Below are 22583 nucleotides of genomic sequence, written 5' to 3' on the forward strand. Positions count from 1 at the left end.
AAAAAGGGCAAATTGGCTGCCCATCATGTATACTGTGTCAGTGGGTAGAAAAATAAATTAGTTTCTGTGTGTTGTGAACATGATCTCTTCAATTCTCTCCCTTCCAAAAGTTGATTTATGGAAAATGTGAAAAAGAAGAAGTGGGGAAGATCCTCTTCATCACATCTCATGTCGCTTCTCGGAGAGTCACGCGACTCCCCGTTTCAGCAAAAAACGAAACTAATCAATTTTTAGTTGTAAATAACTTTTAAAATATCACTCTGAGATACGACAAAGAAAAAATTTTCTGACATTTTTAGATCATTCTGAGTGTGTTAAAATAAAAAACAAAAAATGCTGCTGTTGTCCACTGGGACTCTTGGACCTTCCCTTGGTAACTTCTCAAAATTAAAGTCCCCAAGATGCTGTTCTGAGCATTCTTTAGCTGCATCTAATGTCATGGCCCACCCCTTGGATCTGTCCTTTGTTTTTGGTATTAATTTTATTATTTTCAGATTTCCTTACGGCTGGAACTTAGTTTTTTGTTGTTGTTCTAAATTTGATTTTAAATGTTTTAATATGAGAATTAGCAGACTTGTGACTGACCTGTTAAACACATTTCCTTTATGTTTGTATTGCTCCCACTCACTGAAGTGAAAACAGGCCTTCTGAGCTTTTTTCATTCTTTTTTAATAAAGTTTTTCATTCTTTGTGCCCCCCCCCCCCTGTTGATTGCAATTTGTGTTTTCATGCCCGCTTTTTTTATTTTGTATATGCTTTTCATCTTCTCAATATTACCATAGTTTTGTGTAGTTACTTTTGTGCAGTTAGTTTCGTTTTGTATTGCTTTAAGCACCTGAACTACAGTAAACCCTCGATTATCGGCGGTCGAATTGTCCACGACTCGAATTATCTGCAGGTCCTTTCTTTTTTTTTTTTTTTTGAAACTTGTGATTGTGCTGTTGTTTGCTTTTAGATTTTACATATATTTTTTATATTCAATGTTAGTAGATGCAATGTAGCAATGTTTTTAGTTATAATTTGAATGACTGTGTGAGTTTCATTAATATTTTTTAACTATTGCATACACTAAGTATCGTTTTTTACCTATAATTCGGATTATCCGCAAATTCGCTTATCCGCGGTTACCATGCCACCCTATTCCGCAGATAATCGGGAGTTTAAATTAATTTTCTTTTATATATTACTAGCAAAAATACCCGGCGTTGCCTGGGTCAGTAATAATTATGAGAAACAATCGTTACTTGCCCTTGTTTTCTGTTTAAGCGAAAGAATTTAAAATAAACCTTTTTGACGTGATAAAAAATCGAGCTTCTTCTTTACTCATTAAACTAAAATAGCAATAAGTATAAAGAACAAAATAGTATTCAATTAGAAACGAAAGCACGACATTTAAGCATATACAAATTTGAAGAATTTCCGAAATATGAAATTAAACTTTACATGTTTAAAAAGATTTATCTGTTAGTACTTTTATTTTAAATATAAAACCTTCTCTGTATGGCTATTGATGTACGAACTGTTTTTAAAAATGTAGCCGCCCGTGTTCCCCTTACACTTGCTTTAGTTATTTTGGGAAATTTCAATTTTTGTGGGCACTTGGTGCGGTTTAAAATCTTACCAAATTTGCGAGAATGATTTCGGGACAATTTCGATAATACTCCCCCTCCTTACTAATTTTTATTATAGAAATATTGTTGCAAGATACTGAGATACTTTTGGTCAAAAAAAAAAAAAAAAATGGCGCATCCGAAATGTTTCCAAAATAAGTACGTAGTAAAATTTGGCGATTGTTTGAAATCGTGCAAAAAGAAAAATTAATGGAAGTTTTTGTGCGGTTTATGGATTTGCCTAATTTAGTTGTCGAATTATTTTACACAGTATCTTTTTTTTTTTTTCAAGTATCTTTGATTGGCGATATTTTGTTTATATGGTGAAAGCTGAGAAACAATATTACGTAGTCTTTGGGCTCAAAAATAGCGACAGTGGGAAAAACTGCCAAATGCATCAGCTATTGAAATCTTTCTGAAAAAATTCTGGCGATATTTCTGATGGTTGGTTGGATATAGTGAGCGAGTGTCCAATCAGCATAAATAATAATAATAAACCATTAATTACATAAGTTCTGTTTAAAAGTAAAATGATCAGCCAAATCCATTTATTTTTAGCCAATCTTGTGGGAAAACGTTACTTTAAGATTTGACTTGAGAAAAGCCTCAAAAAGTCAGACAAAACGCAAAAATATTCAACAAAACAACATTTCTTGGGAGTTAAGATGACACACTAAATAATGAATTGGGTCGATGAAAGCCTTCGAACAGGGATCGAAAAAGCTCATAACTCGTTTTTTATACAACTTAGAAACTTCGAACAGATGCTATCTTCAGCAGAAAAATTGGCGCTTTCGATAGACATATAATGTATGCACGTTTTTTTCCACCCCCATATTGGGGCATTAATGTGAAAATTGGGACTAAAATTGGAATTAAAAGGGAACTATCAATCGGATTTTTTTCGAACTGGTCTATAAACCTTCCCTGTACCAAACTGAACAAGCGGTGAAAGTTTCAGCCAAATCTGCCGGGTAGTTTCTGAGATCTTAGGGAACAAATTTACCAAACTCCATTTTTATATATATAGATGTATACCAATAAAACTTTTTTCACTGTATATATGAAGTAAAGGTTAAATCTATGGCTAGAAATGTTGAATTTTAATCCTTAATATAATAAAATGATGATTTGTATAGTTTTCAAACCGCTTAGTAACTGGAATTCCTTGAATTCCAAAATTTGTCTGTGATTCTCTTTTTAAAGGGAGGGATGTTCCTGAGCTAGTAAAAAAAATTTATTTATTTATTTTTTCACTTTTTTTTCTAGCAACGTATTACTTGTAGAAATAAACTGCAAAGTGAATCTCATCAAACTTCAAATGCGTTTGCATCAAATGAAATAAAGACACAAATAGCTCAGCTAGATGCAGAGATAAACGAACTGAAAAACGATATTGAAGAATTACAAAGTAAGATATCTATGCCTTTTAATTCTCTAAAAAATGCTGAAAAAAGTTTTTAAAGATCCTTTTTTATACTCTGGTCCTGGATCTAAAAAATGTTGATGAAATTATTATTGTCTAAGATAGTTTTAGTGAAAATATTATTGTTAAATAATGTATATATTCCAAAGCTAATGTTAGCTTTAGTTTTCGTTAGTTTTGCTCACATTTGCTATTAAACTGATAAATTATTTCAGCAGTGACACAATACATAGTTTACGTGCATTCTTATACAATAGTTTTGAAAAGAAAAACAAGTCCTAGTGTAATGTATGTGAATTCTTTGTATGTACTGGCTCATTCTAAACATCGTGCGTTTTCAAATGATAACATTGTTATTGGGACATCTAAGAAAAATAATTTTTGTTTGAGTGTTCATGTTGGCATTTTCGATGGTTCAATCTGTACTTTTTGTTGATGGACTTATTTTTAAATTTTGTTTTTAAAGTGCCAACTGTTTTTTTTTTCTTTTGGGCTTTGACTGTAAAGTTGTTTAAACTAGAAAATGTTCTTCATGGTATGACGGGGGAAAATTGCTTCTATAAAGTACATTCAAATGAAACCAGGTCAGTTCGTCTAACTCTACATTAGACATTGGACAATGCCACGTAACTGCATGTATGGAAACACTATCTATTGGTAGAGAAACTGACGCATGCGCTACGTTTCATATTGCACAGTGACAGTGTGGTTTAATGCCGAAGAGAAGGTGGTCGCACAAGTTATCGTCAACTACAAAACATGTCCTGTTCTGACCACAAGTGCCCACTCAGGGGGAGGGGGCTCAATCCCTAGGTCCACTGCTTGTCGAGTTCCTGAAATGGGGAGCTACCATCAATGCCCTGTGTTATCAAGCCACTTTACAAAGCCTTAGACGAGCCCATTAAGTAGAAACGGCCAGGCATGTTGTCCAAAGGCGTCCACATACTTCCAATGCGGTGAAGACAACATTGCAGTAGTTTCGGTGGGAAAGGCTGGAGCTGGAACATCCACCTTTATTGTGTGACTTTCATGTTTTTGGACCTCTAAAACAAGCTATTCACAGACAACGCTCTGGATATCGTGGATACGGCAATGGACGACGAAGTATGCGACTGGGTTCAGTCCTGGATCCGATAGCAACCTACTAGCTTCTTCAAAGATGGAATTGACCGCCTAGTGTCGCAATGGGATAAATGTGCCAACAGTTTTGGTGACTATTTTAGAGTTAATAAAATCGCCGCCATTACTTTACACTAGTGACCTGGTTTCATTTGAATGCCCCTTATACATTTGAACAAAGCAATTGCCTGTTTGGTGATATTTTGATAGTTGACATTTTAACTCTTACTCTAGTGAATGAACCCTAAACTCCAGTAGATAGCGTTTATTTTTGACCCCTTTTTTTTGTTTCTTCATTCCTTCGAAATGATACAGTCTTACCAGTAAAACAGTTAATTCCCGGATCCAGTTCAGCCTCGTCAAAATAAAGCATTTCCTTGTATGTCAAACATTGCCAAAAAAATTATCAAGTTATAAATAATTTACTGAATGTTTGTTTGGTGCTTCAACAATGAAATAATGCCGTCATGCATACCATGGCAGAAGTTTCATTGTTGGTGACATCAGCGTTGCTCAATGAGTGAATTGGCTATTATATATATGAGGATTGTTTTACATGAATATAAGTTGTAGCTTGATGACAAATATGAGCAAATTACAAGCAAAACACGCCAGAAGCTTCCTTAAAGCTTCTCTGCCTGCTACAAAGATTTTGAGTGGAATAAATTAATGTTAAGCAAATGTAAGTAGGGGAATGTGGGGCAAAGTGAAATTGTTTAGATGACTGAGTTTTTTCGTAATGAACAAATCGGAAATTTGTTTTGAAAATTACTGTATACAAAGAAAGAGCACTGTATTTTATAATAAAACTTGCTTTCAAGTAGTATTTTTTTATTTTTGGCAGTAAATTTGAGTCTTCAAAAACAAGTGGAAAAGTTTCATCTTTTTTTTTCATGGGGCAAAGTGAAAAATAAAATATTTTTCTAATGAATTATTTTCTATTTGATTGTAAAACATATTTTTGGTCGAAAGAATCAGCAGACTTAGATAAAATGAAAAGCTTTCTGCGAACACAAATCCTAACTGGAAAATTTTCTGCAAATAATTATTTTGCCTAACTCACCCTTGAATAAAAAATTAAATTTATATTCAAATATGAAAAAGACAAAAATAATAGTGCTTTAAATCATTAAATCATTTAAATTTTTTTTTTACAATAACATATAGTTTGCTTATTTTTCACCAACTGAAGAAAACTGCCAAAACCATTATTTTTTTTACACATGTGCTTTAAAAGGCTTTTGGAGAAAGGCTTTAACAGAAATAAATTCTGGAATTTTCTTAAAAATTCCCTTTAAAAAAAATTTTTTTTTTTTTTTTTTTTAAATCAACAGTAGCAGTTTGAGCAGTTTGGTAGCAGTTTGAAAAAAAATTTCTGCAGAGCCAAAAATTTTCTGCGAACTTCGTTCGCACGTTCGTCTATATCATGTAAGACTGAGAATCAGTAAATAAAAAGTTAAATGAATAAATGAAGAGATAATGAAACAATAAACAAATAATTAAGTGAATAAATCAATTTATATATGAAGAAAAATAATTGAGCGAGTAAAAAATGAATGAATAATAAAATAAATGAATGAATCAATAAATAGGTGAATTACTAAATGAAGGAATGTAAACAATTAATAAATGAAAACGTGGATGATTTATGTTTAATGATTGAGTAAAGGAAACAAACTATTTCACTTTGCCCTATATACAGTTGACTAATTGTACAATTTATTTAAAATACAAATAAGCTTAATATTGACTACATTAGTACTTTATTGATTATTAGGAGGTCTCAAATAACATTTAAAATGTTTATAACAAGAACTTTATCATTTTATAGTAACAAAAATAATTTTTGACTTACAACAAAATATTGCAATATGAGTATCAATTTTTTAAAACTGCCTGTGTTGCCAAATGCTTTTATATTCGGCGGTATTTTTTTCCTGACTGGAATAGACTACATACGGTACTACATAGTTAAAATAATACCAGATAGGTGGGACTAAAAGCAGAGTAAATATTTCGCTATTTCACTTTGCCATAAGTTCCCCTATTTTAAAAATGTTTTGAAAGGGTTCATTAAAGGCTAAGTTCTATTAGTAGTTGAAAGCTAGTTTTGCTTTTCATAGATTCTACAAAGTTAAATTCATCTGAAAACATGCAAAGCACAAGTGCAGTTGATGAAGGTAATTTGAGGGAGGAAGAGGTTGCAAGGAAAAAAGAAATTGAAAGGCTAAGAAGAGAACAGGAGAAAATGTAAGTTGAACTGGAAGTAATCGTTTTTGAGCTCCTAAGCTTATTTATTTATTATTTTTTTGAGTATTCCTGTGATCACCATATTACAGGATGTATTTATAAAAGCAATTGTGTCACCCAGCTTTGCACCGCCCACCTCGAAAATAAAAGTTACGTCAGTGATGTGTGTTCAACATTCAGGCTTAAACAAACAAAAAAAATCAGTAACATTTTGCGGCAGATTGCGTAAAAATAACCAAAAAGTGAACATTTTAAATCCCCCAATTACAGGAAAAGCCTTTAACACAAAACCCAGAATTTTATTTGCTCATACTCGAGACAAAAAATGGCAACAGATCTTTCATCTCAATATGATTTTCCTCTCGCTACAAATTTTAATAAAAGCATTGCTGCGGAAAGTTGAGATAAAAGCAATGAATAATAGTTTGAATGGAAGAAAGCCTTTGAAAAATAGGGATTTTATGTCGAAATCCAAGCGCCATAATGAATAGTTTTTAATCGATATCTCCACTAATTATTATAAGAGGATTATGTTAAATAGCCAAACATAAAGACAGGAGGATTACGATACCTGGTTTGATGTACAGTTCACTGTCGTTTGGGAGAAGGCACTTCGACATAGGTACATACACTCATTTTTTAATTATATTATATATTATTGTCAAACACTTCCTTTGTTCTGTTTATTGCAAAAGAACTTTTTAGTCTTCTTAAACACAACAGTGACTGGTAAAAGATGGAGTGGTTGATATAGAATAAAAAGGCTTTTATAAGATAAGTCTTTCAAGCTTTTATTTTTCAAAGGTTTTTTATTTATTTATTTATTTATTTACTTTTTCAGCATTTGTGCTTTTAAAACTGATTTGCTGCATTAACTAGTCATAATCTTCTTCCTCAGAAATGTCCAATCACTTTTTCTTCTTTAAAATTTTGATTTCAATAGTAAGTTTTTCAATGCGTAATGCATGCACATATAAATAAAATGAGACACTTATTATTTGTAGAATATGTAATGGGAAAAAAATAAGGTCTGGAAAAGCGATTCCCAACCTGGAGGTAAAGTGGGATTTTCTGAGGGTCAAGGAAAAGTGCACGGATTGGGGAAGTGTCCCAATCCTTGCACTCCCCAACATGCTCTTGTAGCAAAATGAACTGAAAGGTTAAAAATAATCTTTGAATTTAAAGTATGTTCAGCAGCAAAAGGATGTCCCATAATTAAGTATAACTTTTTTTTTAATTAATTAGCTTTAAATACTAGAAACAAAAGAATTCACCCAACAATTAACTTTAATGTAAAAAAAGTGTGAGGGCTTGATATCAGAACTCTTTGATTTCTCATTTCTAGTTTAGACATTAGCATTTTGAAATGATGCAGAATCTTGCAAAAATGTGAATGGAGAACACCCCACACCTTTTTACATTAAAGTTAATTGGTGAATTATTTTATTCCTACTATTTATCCTAAACATACTTTAAAATCAAAGGTTTTTTTTTTTTAGTTCATTTTTCTACAAGAGCTTGTATGAGTAAAAACGACAACAATGTGCATAAAGTACAAATGAAGTAATAAAATAGAGTTAAAAACTCAGCAAACAGCTGTTTCGGGGCTTTCATATGCAAGCCCCTTCATCAGTGCATAAAAGAAGAACGAAAAGTCCTCACAATGTAGACTGAACGACAAATGAACAAAAATGGAAGGAAGCAAAGTAAATGGACATGGAAACCTGAAACATATGCGCCACAGAACAGCAACGGCACCTATAGTGCGGAAAAACGTCACAAACAGAAAAAAGTTTTTAAGATAAGATTTCCAAACACTGGGGAAAGAGGGGAGTACTCGACAAATCATTAACTATTGAAGCAGAATTTTTCCAAATGTAACAGGATTCCCAAAAATCTAAATCATAAATTGAGGAACACCCATGAATAACCTTGGCAGAAGAAAAATCGAAAATATGATTGAAAGACCAACCGTGTTGTGCAATCGAGGAACGTTTTAAATCTTGCTTCTTGACGTAATTTTCATGTTCCTTACTATGGAATTTAAGAGAACGTCGGCTCTGTCCTATGGTATGTCATTTGACACTGACAAGAAATACTATAAATGCCCCATCGGTCAAGTTCCGGAACTGGGTGTTTTAGTTGCGAAAATTTAAGTTTGTTGACAGGGGAAACGCAACTGAAAAATTAAACTTTTTTAAAATTCTTGCGATTTGAAGCCTGATTCTTGGAAAAAAGGGTAAAACAACCAAATTAGAATAATTCATCTTAGACAGTGCTTGATTTTTATTAGTTGAATTTATTTTAAGTTGAATTAGTCTATTTTATTACTTTATTTGTACTTTATGCACACTGTTGTCATTTTTACTCATTCCTTAGTACAAAGTTTTCGATTGCTTTTTCACAATAAGAGCTTGTATATTTAGTTTTTTTAAACTGTTATTTTTTAACTCAAATTTTAGAAGAAAATGCTTTGATGTGTAAGTATAAAATATGTATTTTTGCAATTACAAACTTATTTAGTACTTTAGTAGCTGTGAGTGCCTGAATTTACAAAAGCAAAAGAGTTGCATAATGTAATAAGCGAATTCTGTAAGTGGTTTAGAGACGTAATTAAGATAAATTTCAATTGACAGCATTCTGTTGTAAATATGATGTTGCAATACATATTTGTTGCAAAGAGACTGTTATGTATACTTATGATTCCAACAGCTCTTTTAAAGAGAAATTTTTAAAGTGTTCTATAATTGTTTTCTGCTATTTTGTTGCAATCATCATTTGCTCCAATTTTTTTTTCTTTTATGAATTTTACATGTTTTTTTCCCCCTAGGAAGAAAATGAAGGAGCAGAGGGAATGCATTATTACAGAGTTATTGCAAACTGAACGTGATTACATTTCTGATTTAAAACTTTTGCAAGACACATTTTTACGTAATCCTGAGGAAGCAAAAGTATGTATTATTTTCCCCAACAGTAATGTTGAAATAAACCAAGTTTGGCACAAATTAGTTATAATTTCATTGATTGGTATTTTGCAAAAATGCTTTTGACAAGTGACTCCCAAAATTTTGGTTGCTCTAATTCTACACCGTTAAGCAAGAACTTTGATAATTTTTCCCTTCAAAAAGTTAAAAAATTTAAAGGAAGATTCAGGCAAAAACTTTTATTGTTCAATCCGCTTTATTATTGAGCTCCCACTTTCAAATTTAATAATCATTCATCATTGAAACTCTAATCAGTTGATGTTCGACAGAACCAGCTGTTGATTGAAAAAAATAAATTGGTTTGACTTGTGTGTGTGCTGTTAGTCATACATTTAGAACCTACGGTTGAGACTTTTTATCTGCAGTGTTGCAGGGATGAAATTGTATAACAATCAAGATTTTTTGAAAGATTTTAACAGTTAAGTAAAGATTTAATCAGTTTCGTGTGCGTGTGTGTACAGTACCTAATTTCTAACCAAAAAAAGGAAAAGACCAGAATCTATATTTGCTTCACAACTTATTCATACATCAATAATCTGAATTTTATATAATATCTAAAAATGTATCGAATAAAGATGAGAAGCACTGGAGTTGAACTGTATGAAGAGAGAGTTACTTTTCCGCTGAACTTATAAACCTTGTTAAAACAGAGCCAGCAATAAAAATTTAATTTTAAAACTTACATTAGGGAATAAAAAATGGTTTGAAAATTTTATAGTGCAAAATAAATGAAAACATTTATTGTGAAAAAAAAAATATTCTAATTTTTTGCCCCCCCCCCCCAAGTTAGGGGGCCCCAAAACCTGTGCTGCTCGGGCTTACACTCAAATCAGGCCCTGGTTGCGCATTTTTTTGTGTGTGACCTATCATAAAAGCCTAAATGGTGCTGCAAGGGATTACGTGTTCCAATATTTTACATAAATTCTTTTCACTAATATTAGTGAAATTCGAAACATACCTTTCTTTTTCTTTGTTTGTAGTTTAATTTTGATTTCTCGGAATGAAATGCAGCAATTTGCAAACTTAGGCCCATATTTTAAATTTCTTTACTGTAGTTCATATGCAACTACAAAAATCTCTTTTATTTTAGGAGAAAGGAATTGACATTGTAATTCTTTTTGGAAATTTGGATGAAGTTGTTGAAGTTGCCAGTCGTTTGTTGAGAAGACTGCAGAAGGTATCCAAGGAGACTGGATTAATTGGTAGAGTTGCTTTTTATCCGATGCTATTTGTGTCAATGTGAGTTTTTATAACAGTGGGCCCTAGTGCTAAAATAATTTTTAACTGACATTGAAAATCTTATGGGGAGAATTAGTTATCTTTTTACACAGCCATTGTTTTCCTCTAGTTTATTTAAACTTAACTAAAACAGAGTTTGTTTGATGGCTGTACTGAAATATAAAGTGGTACAAATGGAGTGATTTAAATGAGCATTCAATGTTCATATAATTAAATTAGTTAGTATTTCTTAATTGCTGTGTATATATTTAATACCACCCATTTTTTAATTATTATTTGCACACACAGATAATAGATTTTATCATATGTGCATAAAAAATTATATATGAATAAAATAATGCTATTAAATTCAGTCACTAATCTAGTCAACATTTGTTCAGGGGTGAGTTTAATAAAAATTTTACTAAGCATTTCCCGACTATAATATTTTCTTTATGCAAGTTAATAAAAGGAATGCAAATAGTTTTGCCCCCCTCACAGCGCAAAACTAATTTCTCAGGATTTTCCAGGTAATGCAAGTTTTCAGTGATCTAAGGGGGCATCAGCCCCAATTGTCTCAAACCTTTATAGGCTACTATAATTTTTAATGAATATATTTATTCATGGTGGAATTTGTTGTAATGTCTATGTATTGTGTATGTGCTTGCATGGGGGAGGGGGGTGCTTATATGGGGGTGTAACTTGCATTACTCACGAGTTGAAATTTCGCATGTAGTTGAAATTTTGTGTGTAGATGCACAATGTCTAGTTGTGCACCTCCTTTTTTAATTTGCTTAATCAGACATCAAGTCATTGGTATGCACTTATTTGTTAGTTGCAGGCCCGGCTCTTGGGGTAGGCAATCAAGGTTGCCACCTAGGGCAGCAGATTTTAGGGATGGTAATTTTCGAAATTGAAATTTTTTTTACGAATATTTGTTTCAGCGACATTAGATTCACTGCTTCAATGGTTAAAAAAAAAAAATTAGAGTGTGTACCAGTGCTTTGATATGCAACATAGTTCGGAATTTAGCTAGAAATTCAATTTAATTTTGAAGGCTGCAAATTGGGTGATTTAAGTCTTTTGAAAATATGAATATCTGTTTCAGTGCCATAAGTCTCTCTACTTTAATGTTGAAAAAAATAATGAAGTGTGTTGCAGTGCTTGGACATGCAAAACCCAGTTTGGAATTTAACTAAAATCTTACTTTAATTTTGCACTTTACTTTTTTTTTATTAACATATTATTTTACATTATTATTTTTTTATTCAATGGAGGGGGGCATATTATTATTTTATATTATCATTTTTTATTCAATGGGGGGGGGGCGACACTTGTCAATATCGCCTCGGGCGACAGAACTACTTGAGCCGGTCCTGGTTAGTTGTAAATTGTTTTGAGTTTTTATATGCTCCAGTTTTTGTATAGCATTAATTACTTATATTTCTTCACTTTTTATACAGAATCATTCATAAAAATGTCACTATTTATGTATCTAAAACTTTCGGTACTATACATATAAATATTTTTTTACCCATTAGTTACGAAACTGGTTTTGTGCGTTGTTAAAATTAAAACTCAAAGGTTAAAAAGTCAGAGTTCTTTCTACAACTCCAAATTCTACAAATGAAGTAATAATGTTTTAATTACTTGATTATTTTTATTGATAGGGGAATGCTTTGTGGATGTTGGCGAAGAAATGAAAGAAGCTTATGGACACTATTGCAGAAACCACGATGAAGCCCACTCTGTCATTGACAAAGTAATTTGATTTTTGACGCTAAACTTCCCATAATGGGAATTTTAAAATGAAAGTGAGCTTATAAAATTTCTCAAGAATAGAGGTAGTAGATATAATCTTTACATTAATTTACATTTTAATGACTACAAAAATATCACATGGGGTCCCACCTCATTTCTTTGGGAAGAGTGCTTAAATGAAGATTCCACCCATCTCATCGTCGTCAAAAAAATGAGGAATTCGGGTGACGTTTTCAACTTTTTAATGCTTCCTTCAATCAAAAAGGGTCAGACCAAATAGATTCTTATAGTTTTTTCTCAATTAAGAAAAAGTTGCATAAAAAAATTTTGCTTCTGGCTGTCCAACATCCAGGAGACCTCATAGTACCTACAGCCTTGAAATTTGGTACAAAATTACTTTTGACACTGGGGGGTTTGCACCTTGGAGCATTTTTTTTTTTTTTTTAGTTTCTGATTTACTTTTTTTTTTTCTCATTAATTTGAAGCCAAAATTTGACTAAAGTTGTTTTATCTTATCTTTTATCCCTTATTTAGGAGATAAAAGCTTTCCCTCACCCCTTAACATTCTAGATCTATCTATGGCATTGAATGGCACCTTTCTAAGGTGCCATTCAAGTATGCATTTGTTTCAGGGTTTCAACTAACCCTTTTTGCAGTAAAGAAAAGCATGAACTTTTAGATGTAAAATCATTCGATAAAAGCTAATTTTTCTGCTTTGGAAAAGGGTTTCCTTGAAGCCCCAAAACACTTGCCTGCTAATTTAAACATTTTCATATTGATGTTTTTCAACCAAACCCTGTGGCACGACAGCCAGGTTTGCCAGACTTCCCGGATTTCAAGGGACAGTCCCGTATTTTGAAAAATTGTCCCGCCTCCCGGGGAACTTACGGGAAGGCTAAAGTCCCGTATTCTAGCTGATAACAATATTTTACAAAACGAGGCATTATTTTAAGGGAAAAAATTAAGTAAAGCTAAAAATGTGAGAAAAAGAGCAAAAAGAAAATCATGTGGCAGCAAACGCAAAAATTATTTTCATTTCAATTTGGTTTTTGTTTTGACATGGGCGGCAGACCAATGATTGCTTCCTCTTTGCTCATTGACTAATGTTGGAAATATACCCCTACGCATAAGTCGGCAATCACAATGAAAACGATTTTTATACTTTGATCAGCGACATTTTGTTAAATTTAATGCTTTGATACGATTGAATTTTTCGGATTTTTCATGAATAAACGTTCTACGTCGGAAAGCACCCTTTAAAAATGCACCATATCCAGTAATTACCCTCAACCTTAAAAAATACTCCCCCCCCCATCCCCCCGCTTTTACTCCTAGCCTGTTACTAGAAGCCTGTCCTGTATTTACTGTTCTTAAATCTGGCAACCCTGACGACAGCCCATGAGGGCAGGGCCTGATTAACGCACAGGCCAGCTAGGCCTGGGCCTGGGGCCCCATCTTCCTAATGGGCCCCGAATTGTTTAAAAACTTATGAATAGCATTAAAAAATCATGTGTTTTGTAAAAATAATAAAAAACCCTCTTTTAAATAAATGTTAAACATAAATGGAATACATAAAATTACGTTGCGTTGACTTTAAGTGATAGAATGGAGAGGGGGGCCTCCAAAGCATTGGGGGCCTTGGGCCTCCCTTTTAGTTAGTCGGGCCCTGCATGAGGGCCAAGGCCTACTGGTCCCAACTCAGTTTTCTGACCCACGGCTCTAGGGTGCCAGGCAGATATTCCGGTTAGGATTGTCAGCCTAACGTGTAACCCCCAGTGTTTGGTTCCCAAGTACGCTTGGTACTCATTTCATCAACCCACTGAAGGGATGAATGGCTGAGTCAACCATGCCCGACCCCAGAAATAGAACCTGGGCCTATAGCATTGGAGCATGAAGCACTATCACTGCCCCACTGGGCATCATATATCTTTACTAAGTTATTGACGACTATCTTGGAAGTTTATTTTGAACTTTAAAACCAACGTTTGTGTCTTTTTAAGCACTTTTATTATACGTGGCCTGATTGTCACGGAAAAATCTTAGGCCTGGTTTTGCTTATATCTCTGCAACTAGACTACTTAGAGACTTCGGAATTTCACTAAATGATTTGCTTAATCTTAAGGTACAACTTAACGCTGAAAAATTAAAATTCTAAAAAAAATTATTATTTCGGTTAAGATGGAAAACAGCAAATTTCATTTAATTTCCCCATTAAGTGTTTAAACATAAAACTCATTGTTAAAAATTTTGTTGCCTAGCAACTGTAATAGTAATCACAATGAAAATTTTGAATCAAGGCTTCTCTGGAGCAAGCATGAAATGCTCTCATCTATGAAAATAATCGATATTGGGCTAAGTAAAGAGACATATTGAGATCTTTACCACGATTAACCTTGCATGTTTTGAAACATAAATTAGTTCGGGAAACCTTTAGTATTTAAATGGTTTTAATTAAATTAGTACACAAATGAATCCTAGAGAGGAACAAGGATTCATTTTTAGTGCAACTGCGTGATAGTAACGCTATTCTATTTCTGAAATATGTTTAAACTAAAAAGAAAAAAATAACAGATTTTTTTTTAGAAAACTAGCTATGTCGCCCGGCGTTGCACGGTCCACCTCGAAAATAAAAGTTATGACAAGTGACGCGAGTTCAACACTCAGGCTTGAACCAAAAAAAAAGTCCGTGAAATTTTGCAGCAGATGGCGGAAAAACCACAAAAAGTAAACATTTTAAATCCCCTGATTACAGGAAAAGCCTCAAAACAAAAACAAGAAATTTACCTGTGCATATTTGAGGAAAAAAAATTGCAACAGATGTTTCTTTTCAATGATTTTCTTCAGCTGTAAATTTTAATAAAAGCGTTCATCCGGAAAGTCGAGATGAAGCACTGAATAATAATTTGAATGGAGGAAAGCCTTCGAAAAATAGGGATTTTATGTCGAAATCCAAGCTTCATAATTAATAGTTTTTAATTGATATCTCCGCTAATGATTATCGGAGAATTATGTTAAATAGCCAAACATAAAGACGGGAAGATTAGGAATCCATTGATACCTGGCTAAATGGTCAGCTCACTGGCGTTCCGGAGAAGAAACTTGGACATACATAGATACGCTCAGTTTTTAATTATATAAGAGATACTAAGCACTTTTCATAATGCACTCAAAAGGACAAAATATCTTTTCTGAGTCAGAAAGGACATTTTAAGTATTCCAGTAGTTCTCAATTATTCCACAGGGTTTGTACGGGTCATGGAAATCCTGGAAAGTCATGGAAAAAAAATAAGCAAATTTCAGACCTGGAAAAGTCATGGAAAATTGAAATTTTCAGTCTAAGTCATGGAAATTTATTTTCAGTCATGGAAAAATGTTCTGGAAAAAAGTAACAGTAGCTAAAAAGAGCATTAGAAATCTTGAGTGATTTAGTATTTCACCATGAAAGCTATTTAAACTGGAAAATTGAACGATCTCAAAAAACATTGCATCCAAGTTCGTTTCCATTACTCCTAAATTTGTATTTTAAAATTTATCAGACTTTATCTCAATTTGTTGAAGGTTTTGGACAATCTTTAGTCAGGCGATAGAATACCGAAATAGGGGAATTCTAATGCTCAAGAACAGTAGTGCCCAATATACGGCCCCAAAACTAATCCATGCGACCCACTGGTACGTTCAGTGTCATTATTCAAACATGTTCTGGAATTTTTGAACCTATTAATTTATATGCATTTGAAAATGTAAAAATAAGTAAACAAGTACATTTAAATCAAAAGATTTATTTACTATGCAATGTTTTTATTTTTTTTTAAATAAATATCGGGTTTAGAAACATGAATTTACCAAAGAATGGCAAGTTTGATATTAAATAGTCCTATTCTCTTCATGTAACAGGTCATGAAAAAGTCCTGGAAAAGTCATGGAATTTTTTCATCCATATAGAGTATGAACCCTGATTCTAAGAAAATGACCCCACAAACGAAGAAAAGTGTGACCCAAGTCATTTCAAACGAAATTTTCCCAGAAAAATATGCATGTTTCAACACTCAAATTTATGATTGAAAGCTAGATAATGATAAGAAATTCTCTGCATGACTTGAGCCACACTTTTCTTCGCTTGTGGTGTCATTTTCTTGGAATTTTTGAAAACTGCAGGAATACTTAAATTTTCCTTTCTGACTCAGAAAAGTTATTTTATCCTTTTGAGTGCACTATGAAAAGTGCTTAGTATTTTTTTTTTTAATCTGCTCTTTGAACTGTTAAAGAACAAATTTATGTCAATTTTAACTTATTTTAAAATTGGTGGTCTTGATCTGTTTTACCTCAAACTAAAAGTGTGTCATTTAAACTCATATTGTTTGTTATAGATCGATGTCCATTCTTCTGCTGGACAATATATTAATCAAAAGTTGGAAATTTTGAAAATGCAAACAAATTGCTTTGATCTCCCAGCAATGTTAATTAAACCAGTTCAGCGAATTTTGAAATATCCTCTGCTTTTAAATGAACTGTTGAAGGTAATTATTAGTGTTCTCATGAACTATTTGTCTTGAGTATTTTAAAGCATGAGAAGCATATTAAATACTCTTTTTCTTTTTAAAGGTGGTCTTAAAATAACTTTTAAATGTTGTCCATCTTGAAATACTAGGATGTTTTTCTATAACTAATTGATATTTCTTTTCTCTGAATTTTTTTCAAATTGTAATTCCTATGTGCGTATCATAATTTCTTTTTCAAAAACTTTTCCTTGCATGAAAAGATCAATTTTGTACGTAGGGGGGAGCACTATATTAAATGAGTAAAACGACAACAACGTGCATAAAGTACAAATAAAGTAATAAAATAGAGTTAAAAACTCAGCAAACAGCTGTTTCAGGGCTGTCAAATGCAAGCCCCTTCATCAGTGCATAAAAGAAGAACGAAAAGTAAACCACACAATGTAGACCGAACGACCAATGAACAAAAATGGAAGGAAGCCACCATTTTTCCATCTTCCTTCCATTTTTGTTCATTTGTTGTTCGGTCTACATTGTGTGGTCTACTTTTCATTCTTCTTTTATGCACTGATGAAGGGGCTTGCATTTGACAGCCCCGAAGCAGCTGTTTGCTGAGTTTTTAACTCTATTTCATTACTTTATTTGTACTTTATGCACGTTGTTGTCGTTTTACTCATTCCATAGTACAAAGTTTTTGACTGCTTTTTTACAATTCACTATATTAAACTTTTGTATTCACCCAAAAATTCTTTGAAATTTATTGGCAAAAACAGTCAATATTTTTTTTTTTTTTTTTGTTCAAACCAGCTAATGTAGAAGACTGCTGAAAGTACTGAAACTTAAATAGCTTAGAGATTGAATTCTTAAAAAAAGCTAAGTTATATCTTTAAATCTTATTACTTCTTCTGAAAAGGATGGACAACCTCCAGTACCGATTGAAAGGGACGATATATCAATGTTGTTTTATATATATATATATATATATATATATATATATATATATATATATATATATGTGTGTGTGTGTGTGTGACATCATTATATTCTGTATTCCAGTGCACTGAAGACGGACACCCTGATAAACCAGCCCTCCTTCAGGCTGTGAATCTAATGACTGATGTTGCAACTGCTGTTAATGAATTTAAGAGAAAAAAAGATTTAGGTAAATATTGTTTTTGTGCTTATTATTTTCAAATTCTTGAACTTTTAAGCATCCTTAGTATTTTTCCTTAGAAGTTACCTTTAGGGGCCATTCATTAATTACGTAAGGATGATTTTGGCAATTTTTGACCCCCTCCCCCTATGTAAGGATACGTAAGATTTTTCAACCCCCTCCCCCTATTCTTACGTAAGATTCCATTTCTTTTTCAAAATAATAAAATAACGAATTTTACATCACTATTATCGTTATTAAATTCACTATGATTAAATTAAACCTATTTGGTGGAATCTAGACTGGATGTTTTTTCGACATTTTTTGTACACGATGCGATATTAATTAAGAATAAAACATGCCAGTGGGATTCTTTTATTATATTTTACACTAATCATTCTTTGTAAAACAAACAAGAATCAGCTCATCTTAATACATTTTTTTCCTTCCAGACGCAAATGAAATATGATCACTTCCAAACCTCTTGACCGCGCGATTTCTAATATAAAATATCAACTTGGAAAATATTATGTAAGAATATTTTTGACCCCCCCCCCCACCCAAAGAGTTAGGGTATGTAGAGATTTTTCAACCCCCCCCCCCCCCTCTCCTTTGAGACCCTTACGTAATTAATGAACGCCCCCTTACTAAAATTTATTTATTATGTTGAACATAAGTAATGTTGAAACATTTGTATTTACAGAAATTTTGACGCGTAAATAAATTGTTTTTCAGTTTTCAAGTATCGCAAGCAGGCCGACACAAGTCTTTCTGGACGAATATCGAAACTGAACATGCATTCTGTGGCTAAGAAATCATCACGACTTGGCATGAGACTGTCGAGCTCTTTTGGGCTTAAGACACTTGTGAGTATCTGTTGCAAACGATCAAATACAGTTGAACCTTAGTTATCTGACCCTCATTTATCCTGATCTCTAAAAAAAGTCATCGAAATTCGGATCAAATTTGTTGCCTTTTTTTTAAATTTTGTGTTCAAATAGGTAATAATTTTAAATTATGAAAGCAGGAACGTAACTATAAGTATGTCAAACATTCACTTTTTATTTTGACATCTATCTTTACTAATAATAAAGCTGAAAGTCTCTCTGTCCGGATCTTTCTCTGTCTGTCTGGATGTCTGGATCTCTGTGACGTGCATAGTGCCTAGACCGTTCGTCCAATTTTCATGAAATTTGGCACAAAGTTAGTTTGTAGCATGGGGGTGTGTACTTCGAAGTGATTTTTCGAAAACTCGATTTTGTTCTTTTTCTATTCTAATTTTAAGAAAACTTTACCGAGCAAATTATTACTACGTGGAAAAGAGTTTAATTACGAAATGATCATAACGTTCAACTGTAACATTGTCGAGCAAATGAACGTAGTAAATTGGCGAGAAATTTGTCATCCGTTATCTGTAAGTATACAGGCGAGCCAAATAGACCTTTAAATTTTCTACTATGGGCAAAGCCGTGTGGGTGCCACTAGTATATAATAAAGTGTTTGCATGACCATGCTTCATTTAAATGCCACATGCATTTGAAAGAAAAGAGATTGTACAAATACTTTGTGAAAGGAATGATGAAAAAACTTTACTTACATATTTTTAATATCTTGTAAGCAATTCTGTATTAGTATGTGTCACAAAGCAAGGTTTTTTTTAACCGAATAAACAGTAAGTCTGCTTATTTAATAATTTGTTTTGTTTATTTTCCGTATTACCAAGATTATACACATTTTCTATTCTCTGATTGCCTTGACTCCCAGTTAATCGTGATAAAAAAGGTTATACTGAGTTTTGTTTACTAATTTCATTGTTGTTTTTTAAAAATATTTTTGTTATATTTTATACAAAAAAATTTTGTTAATAAATTGAATTATTACAAGATTTTGAGGTAGATATATCACAAGATTTACCAACTTTGTGAGATAAATATTTTGCATGTTTCTAGTTCAGTTCAGTCCATCTCTTTCTATTAAATGCGTATGTTGCGTATATTCTTTCTTTAATCACCATTACTTTCTCAATTCATGAAAATTGGTAATGTTTTCAAGCATTGACATACAAAATAATTCCAAGTGTTGGTAAAGGAACACCGTGTAAATCTCAAAAAAGCTAATTTTCATTATTATTTAAGTGAAATTATGTGCTGATTCTCAGGCAATAGTTTTCTTCTTTTATTTGAAGACTTTTTCGACGTTTTTATAGTGCATGTTTTCTATAGAAAAATCATAATTTTAAAGAGATTAGATTGTTGCTTTAGGTCCCAATATGGAAATGATGCATAAAAACACCTTTTTTTTTCCTCTTCAAAATAGTAATGCTGTTGCACCTGTATAAAAATGTAATTTTTATAATTTAGTAACACATGACTGAGACACGGGAAGTAAACAATTAATACTATCACAATTGATTCAAAATTTAAAGTTAAAAAAAAAAAGTATTACATAAAATATTTTGTAAAAATGCAGTCAAGAAAAGAATTAAATAACTTTCAAATTTGGTTGGAAATATTTCCATGTTTCTGATCCGTGGAAAACATGTTTCATATATCTTATATAAATTACCTGTATATTTTAAAATAGATTATATCTTTGAACTCAGCATATCTATTCTTCAATACCATACTTTATTTGTTAAATCATTTTATAGTTATATTTATTTTATGAATTGGTCCTTATGTATTTTAAAAATTATTAATTTATGTATTTCAGGTCAAAGATCAAGAGTTTGAAAAAGTTGCCAAGCGCTTTCATTCTTTAGACAAAACTTTAAAAATATTTCAAAAAGAAGTGTGTGAATATTCTAAAAAATATGAGGTAAGAGAAACTCTATTTTGCTTTGCAATTTGTGCACGTTTCTTTAAAATCAAAAAGTGTTGAAAGTATTTTTTTTTTTTTTTTTGCAGTCAATTAAACAATTTGAATTAAATATTGTCTATTGGGTTTATTTGTTACATTTTTATCTTCCGTAATCTCTTTTCAGGAATTAGTAGCCTGTGGTTTCAATATAGCTGAAGACATTGCAGATATTTACCAGGAGAGGAAATCTCAGCAGGAAGTCGATCAGTTTAGATCAGTTCATCGAGTAATCTTGACTCAGTTTTGGGAATCTTTTGTGAGTATTTTTGGATGATGCATAAATATGTCTGTTCAATAAGATTTCATTTTCCTAAAACTTCATTTAAGTATTTTCTAATACAGTAGACCCTCGTTTTGCTCAGGTTTATTTTACACTGTTTTGATTACACGCGGTTTAAGAGCCGACACCTTTATTTTATTTTGCGCGGATGAGTTTCGGTTTTACGTGGATGCGGCAATGCAAACAGATAAAACATTCCCCCTTTTCAAAATCCAAACTCCTAAAGATTGCAGATTACGCGTAATAAACTGCATTTTGGCGTGCTAATCATCGAGCTTGGGCCAATGGCAGGGTTGGCAAAAACCCGGGTTTTTTTTAAAAAGCCCATGGACCCAGGGTTTTTTGGGTTTTTTTAAATAAAACCCAAAAAAACCCAACTAAAGTTGGGTTTTTTATAAGAAATGTGGGGTTTTTTTTGTCTTTTTTTAGGGAAAATGTGGGGTACTTGTAGAATATTGGAGTGTAAGTACATGGACAAAGTGCAAAAATTGTCTTCGGGTAAAAAAAGCTGGAAAACTAGTTGAAATTCAGCGTTTTCTGGAGAAAAATATAAAAGACGAAAAAACCCAAGAATGGTGAAGTTTCGGATTTTTTAATTTTCATTATTACCAACAGTTAAGGTAAAGTTACTTCTCGAGTGATAAAATCTATTGTACATTTTTAATTACTACATTTTTTTTTGCATTTTACTTAAATGTATTTTATTTTGTTATGTAAAACTACTGTAGAACCTCAAGTAGTTTAAATCCCTTTTTACTGAATTCCAGCTTAATCAAGATATTTCTTTGAATTTTATGTTGCATGTTTTTCTATTTCTGTGTACAGGGTAAGAAATATTAAACTTTTTTGTAAAATAATGAAAATACTGTACCTGTTCTGTTTTCTGTCGACCGTTTGAAAAATCTGTTTATTTCTAAAAAAAACTTACCTTGTGTTTATTCGAGATTTGTGACGTGTTGGTTAGTAGAAAATAATTTACATGAAAGCCTTTTTAGCTAGAGTAATTTAATCTGTACAATCTACAAATATTGAGAAGATCAGACGCGACTGGACTTGGTCAAGATAATTTGAGTTATTTATTGACCAGTTAAAGAAAAAAGTTAAATACATTTATTTAAAATCTGAAGTATTTTTTTAATGCCGTTAAGAGTTAAGAAGTACTATTAAAGTTCAAAATTCATTTTTTATGTCCATTGTCTGCGGTGAAGAACAAATAAAAAAAGTTTAAATTGTGAAAGTATGTTTAAATTAAATAATTTTTTTAAAAACTTTTCAGAAAATTTAAAAAAACCCAAAAGTGGGTTAAATAATGATTTTTTTTAAATGGGTTTTTTCAAAAAAACCCATTGGGTCCAACCCAATTGGGTCCAATTCGGCCAACCCTGGCCAATGGAGACATTTAATGCCAGAGCTCTTTCCAGAAGTAA

At 32.2% G+C, this 22583-nt stretch overlaps 1 protein-coding gene across 1 annotated transcript in view; it reads left to right on the forward strand.

Moving 5' to 3' along the window:
- Positions 1 to 1805: 1805 nt before the first annotated feature.
- LOC129220436 (rho guanine nucleotide exchange factor 38-like) overlaps positions 1806 to 22583 on the forward strand; it is a gene marked incomplete at its 5' end in the record, with an annotated part of 44826 nt that continues 24048 nt past the window's right edge. Inside the window, 11 exons of the mRNA XM_054854860.1 lie at positions 1806 to 1826; positions 2880 to 3021; positions 6279 to 6405; positions 9236 to 9356; positions 10480 to 10591; positions 12278 to 12369; positions 16736 to 16885; positions 17921 to 18026; positions 18753 to 18883; positions 20730 to 20834; positions 21001 to 21132. Of these exons, the coding sequence (XP_054710835.1) occupies positions 1806 to 1826; positions 2880 to 3021; positions 6279 to 6405; positions 9236 to 9356; positions 10480 to 10591; positions 12278 to 12369; positions 16736 to 16885; positions 17921 to 18026; positions 18753 to 18883; positions 20730 to 20834; positions 21001 to 21132 (1239 nt within the window). The remainder of the gene's footprint in view (positions 1827 to 2879; positions 3022 to 6278; positions 6406 to 9235; positions 9357 to 10479; positions 10592 to 12277; positions 12370 to 16735; positions 16886 to 17920; positions 18027 to 18752; positions 18884 to 20729; positions 20835 to 21000; positions 21133 to 22583) is intronic.

Source organism: Uloborus diversus, chromosome 1, assembly GCF_026930045.1.
Source record: "Uloborus diversus isolate 005 chromosome 1, Udiv.v.3.1, whole genome shotgun sequence".
In the NCBI taxonomy this organism is placed as follows: Eukaryota; Metazoa; Arthropoda; class Arachnida; order Araneae; family Uloboridae; genus Uloborus; species Uloborus diversus.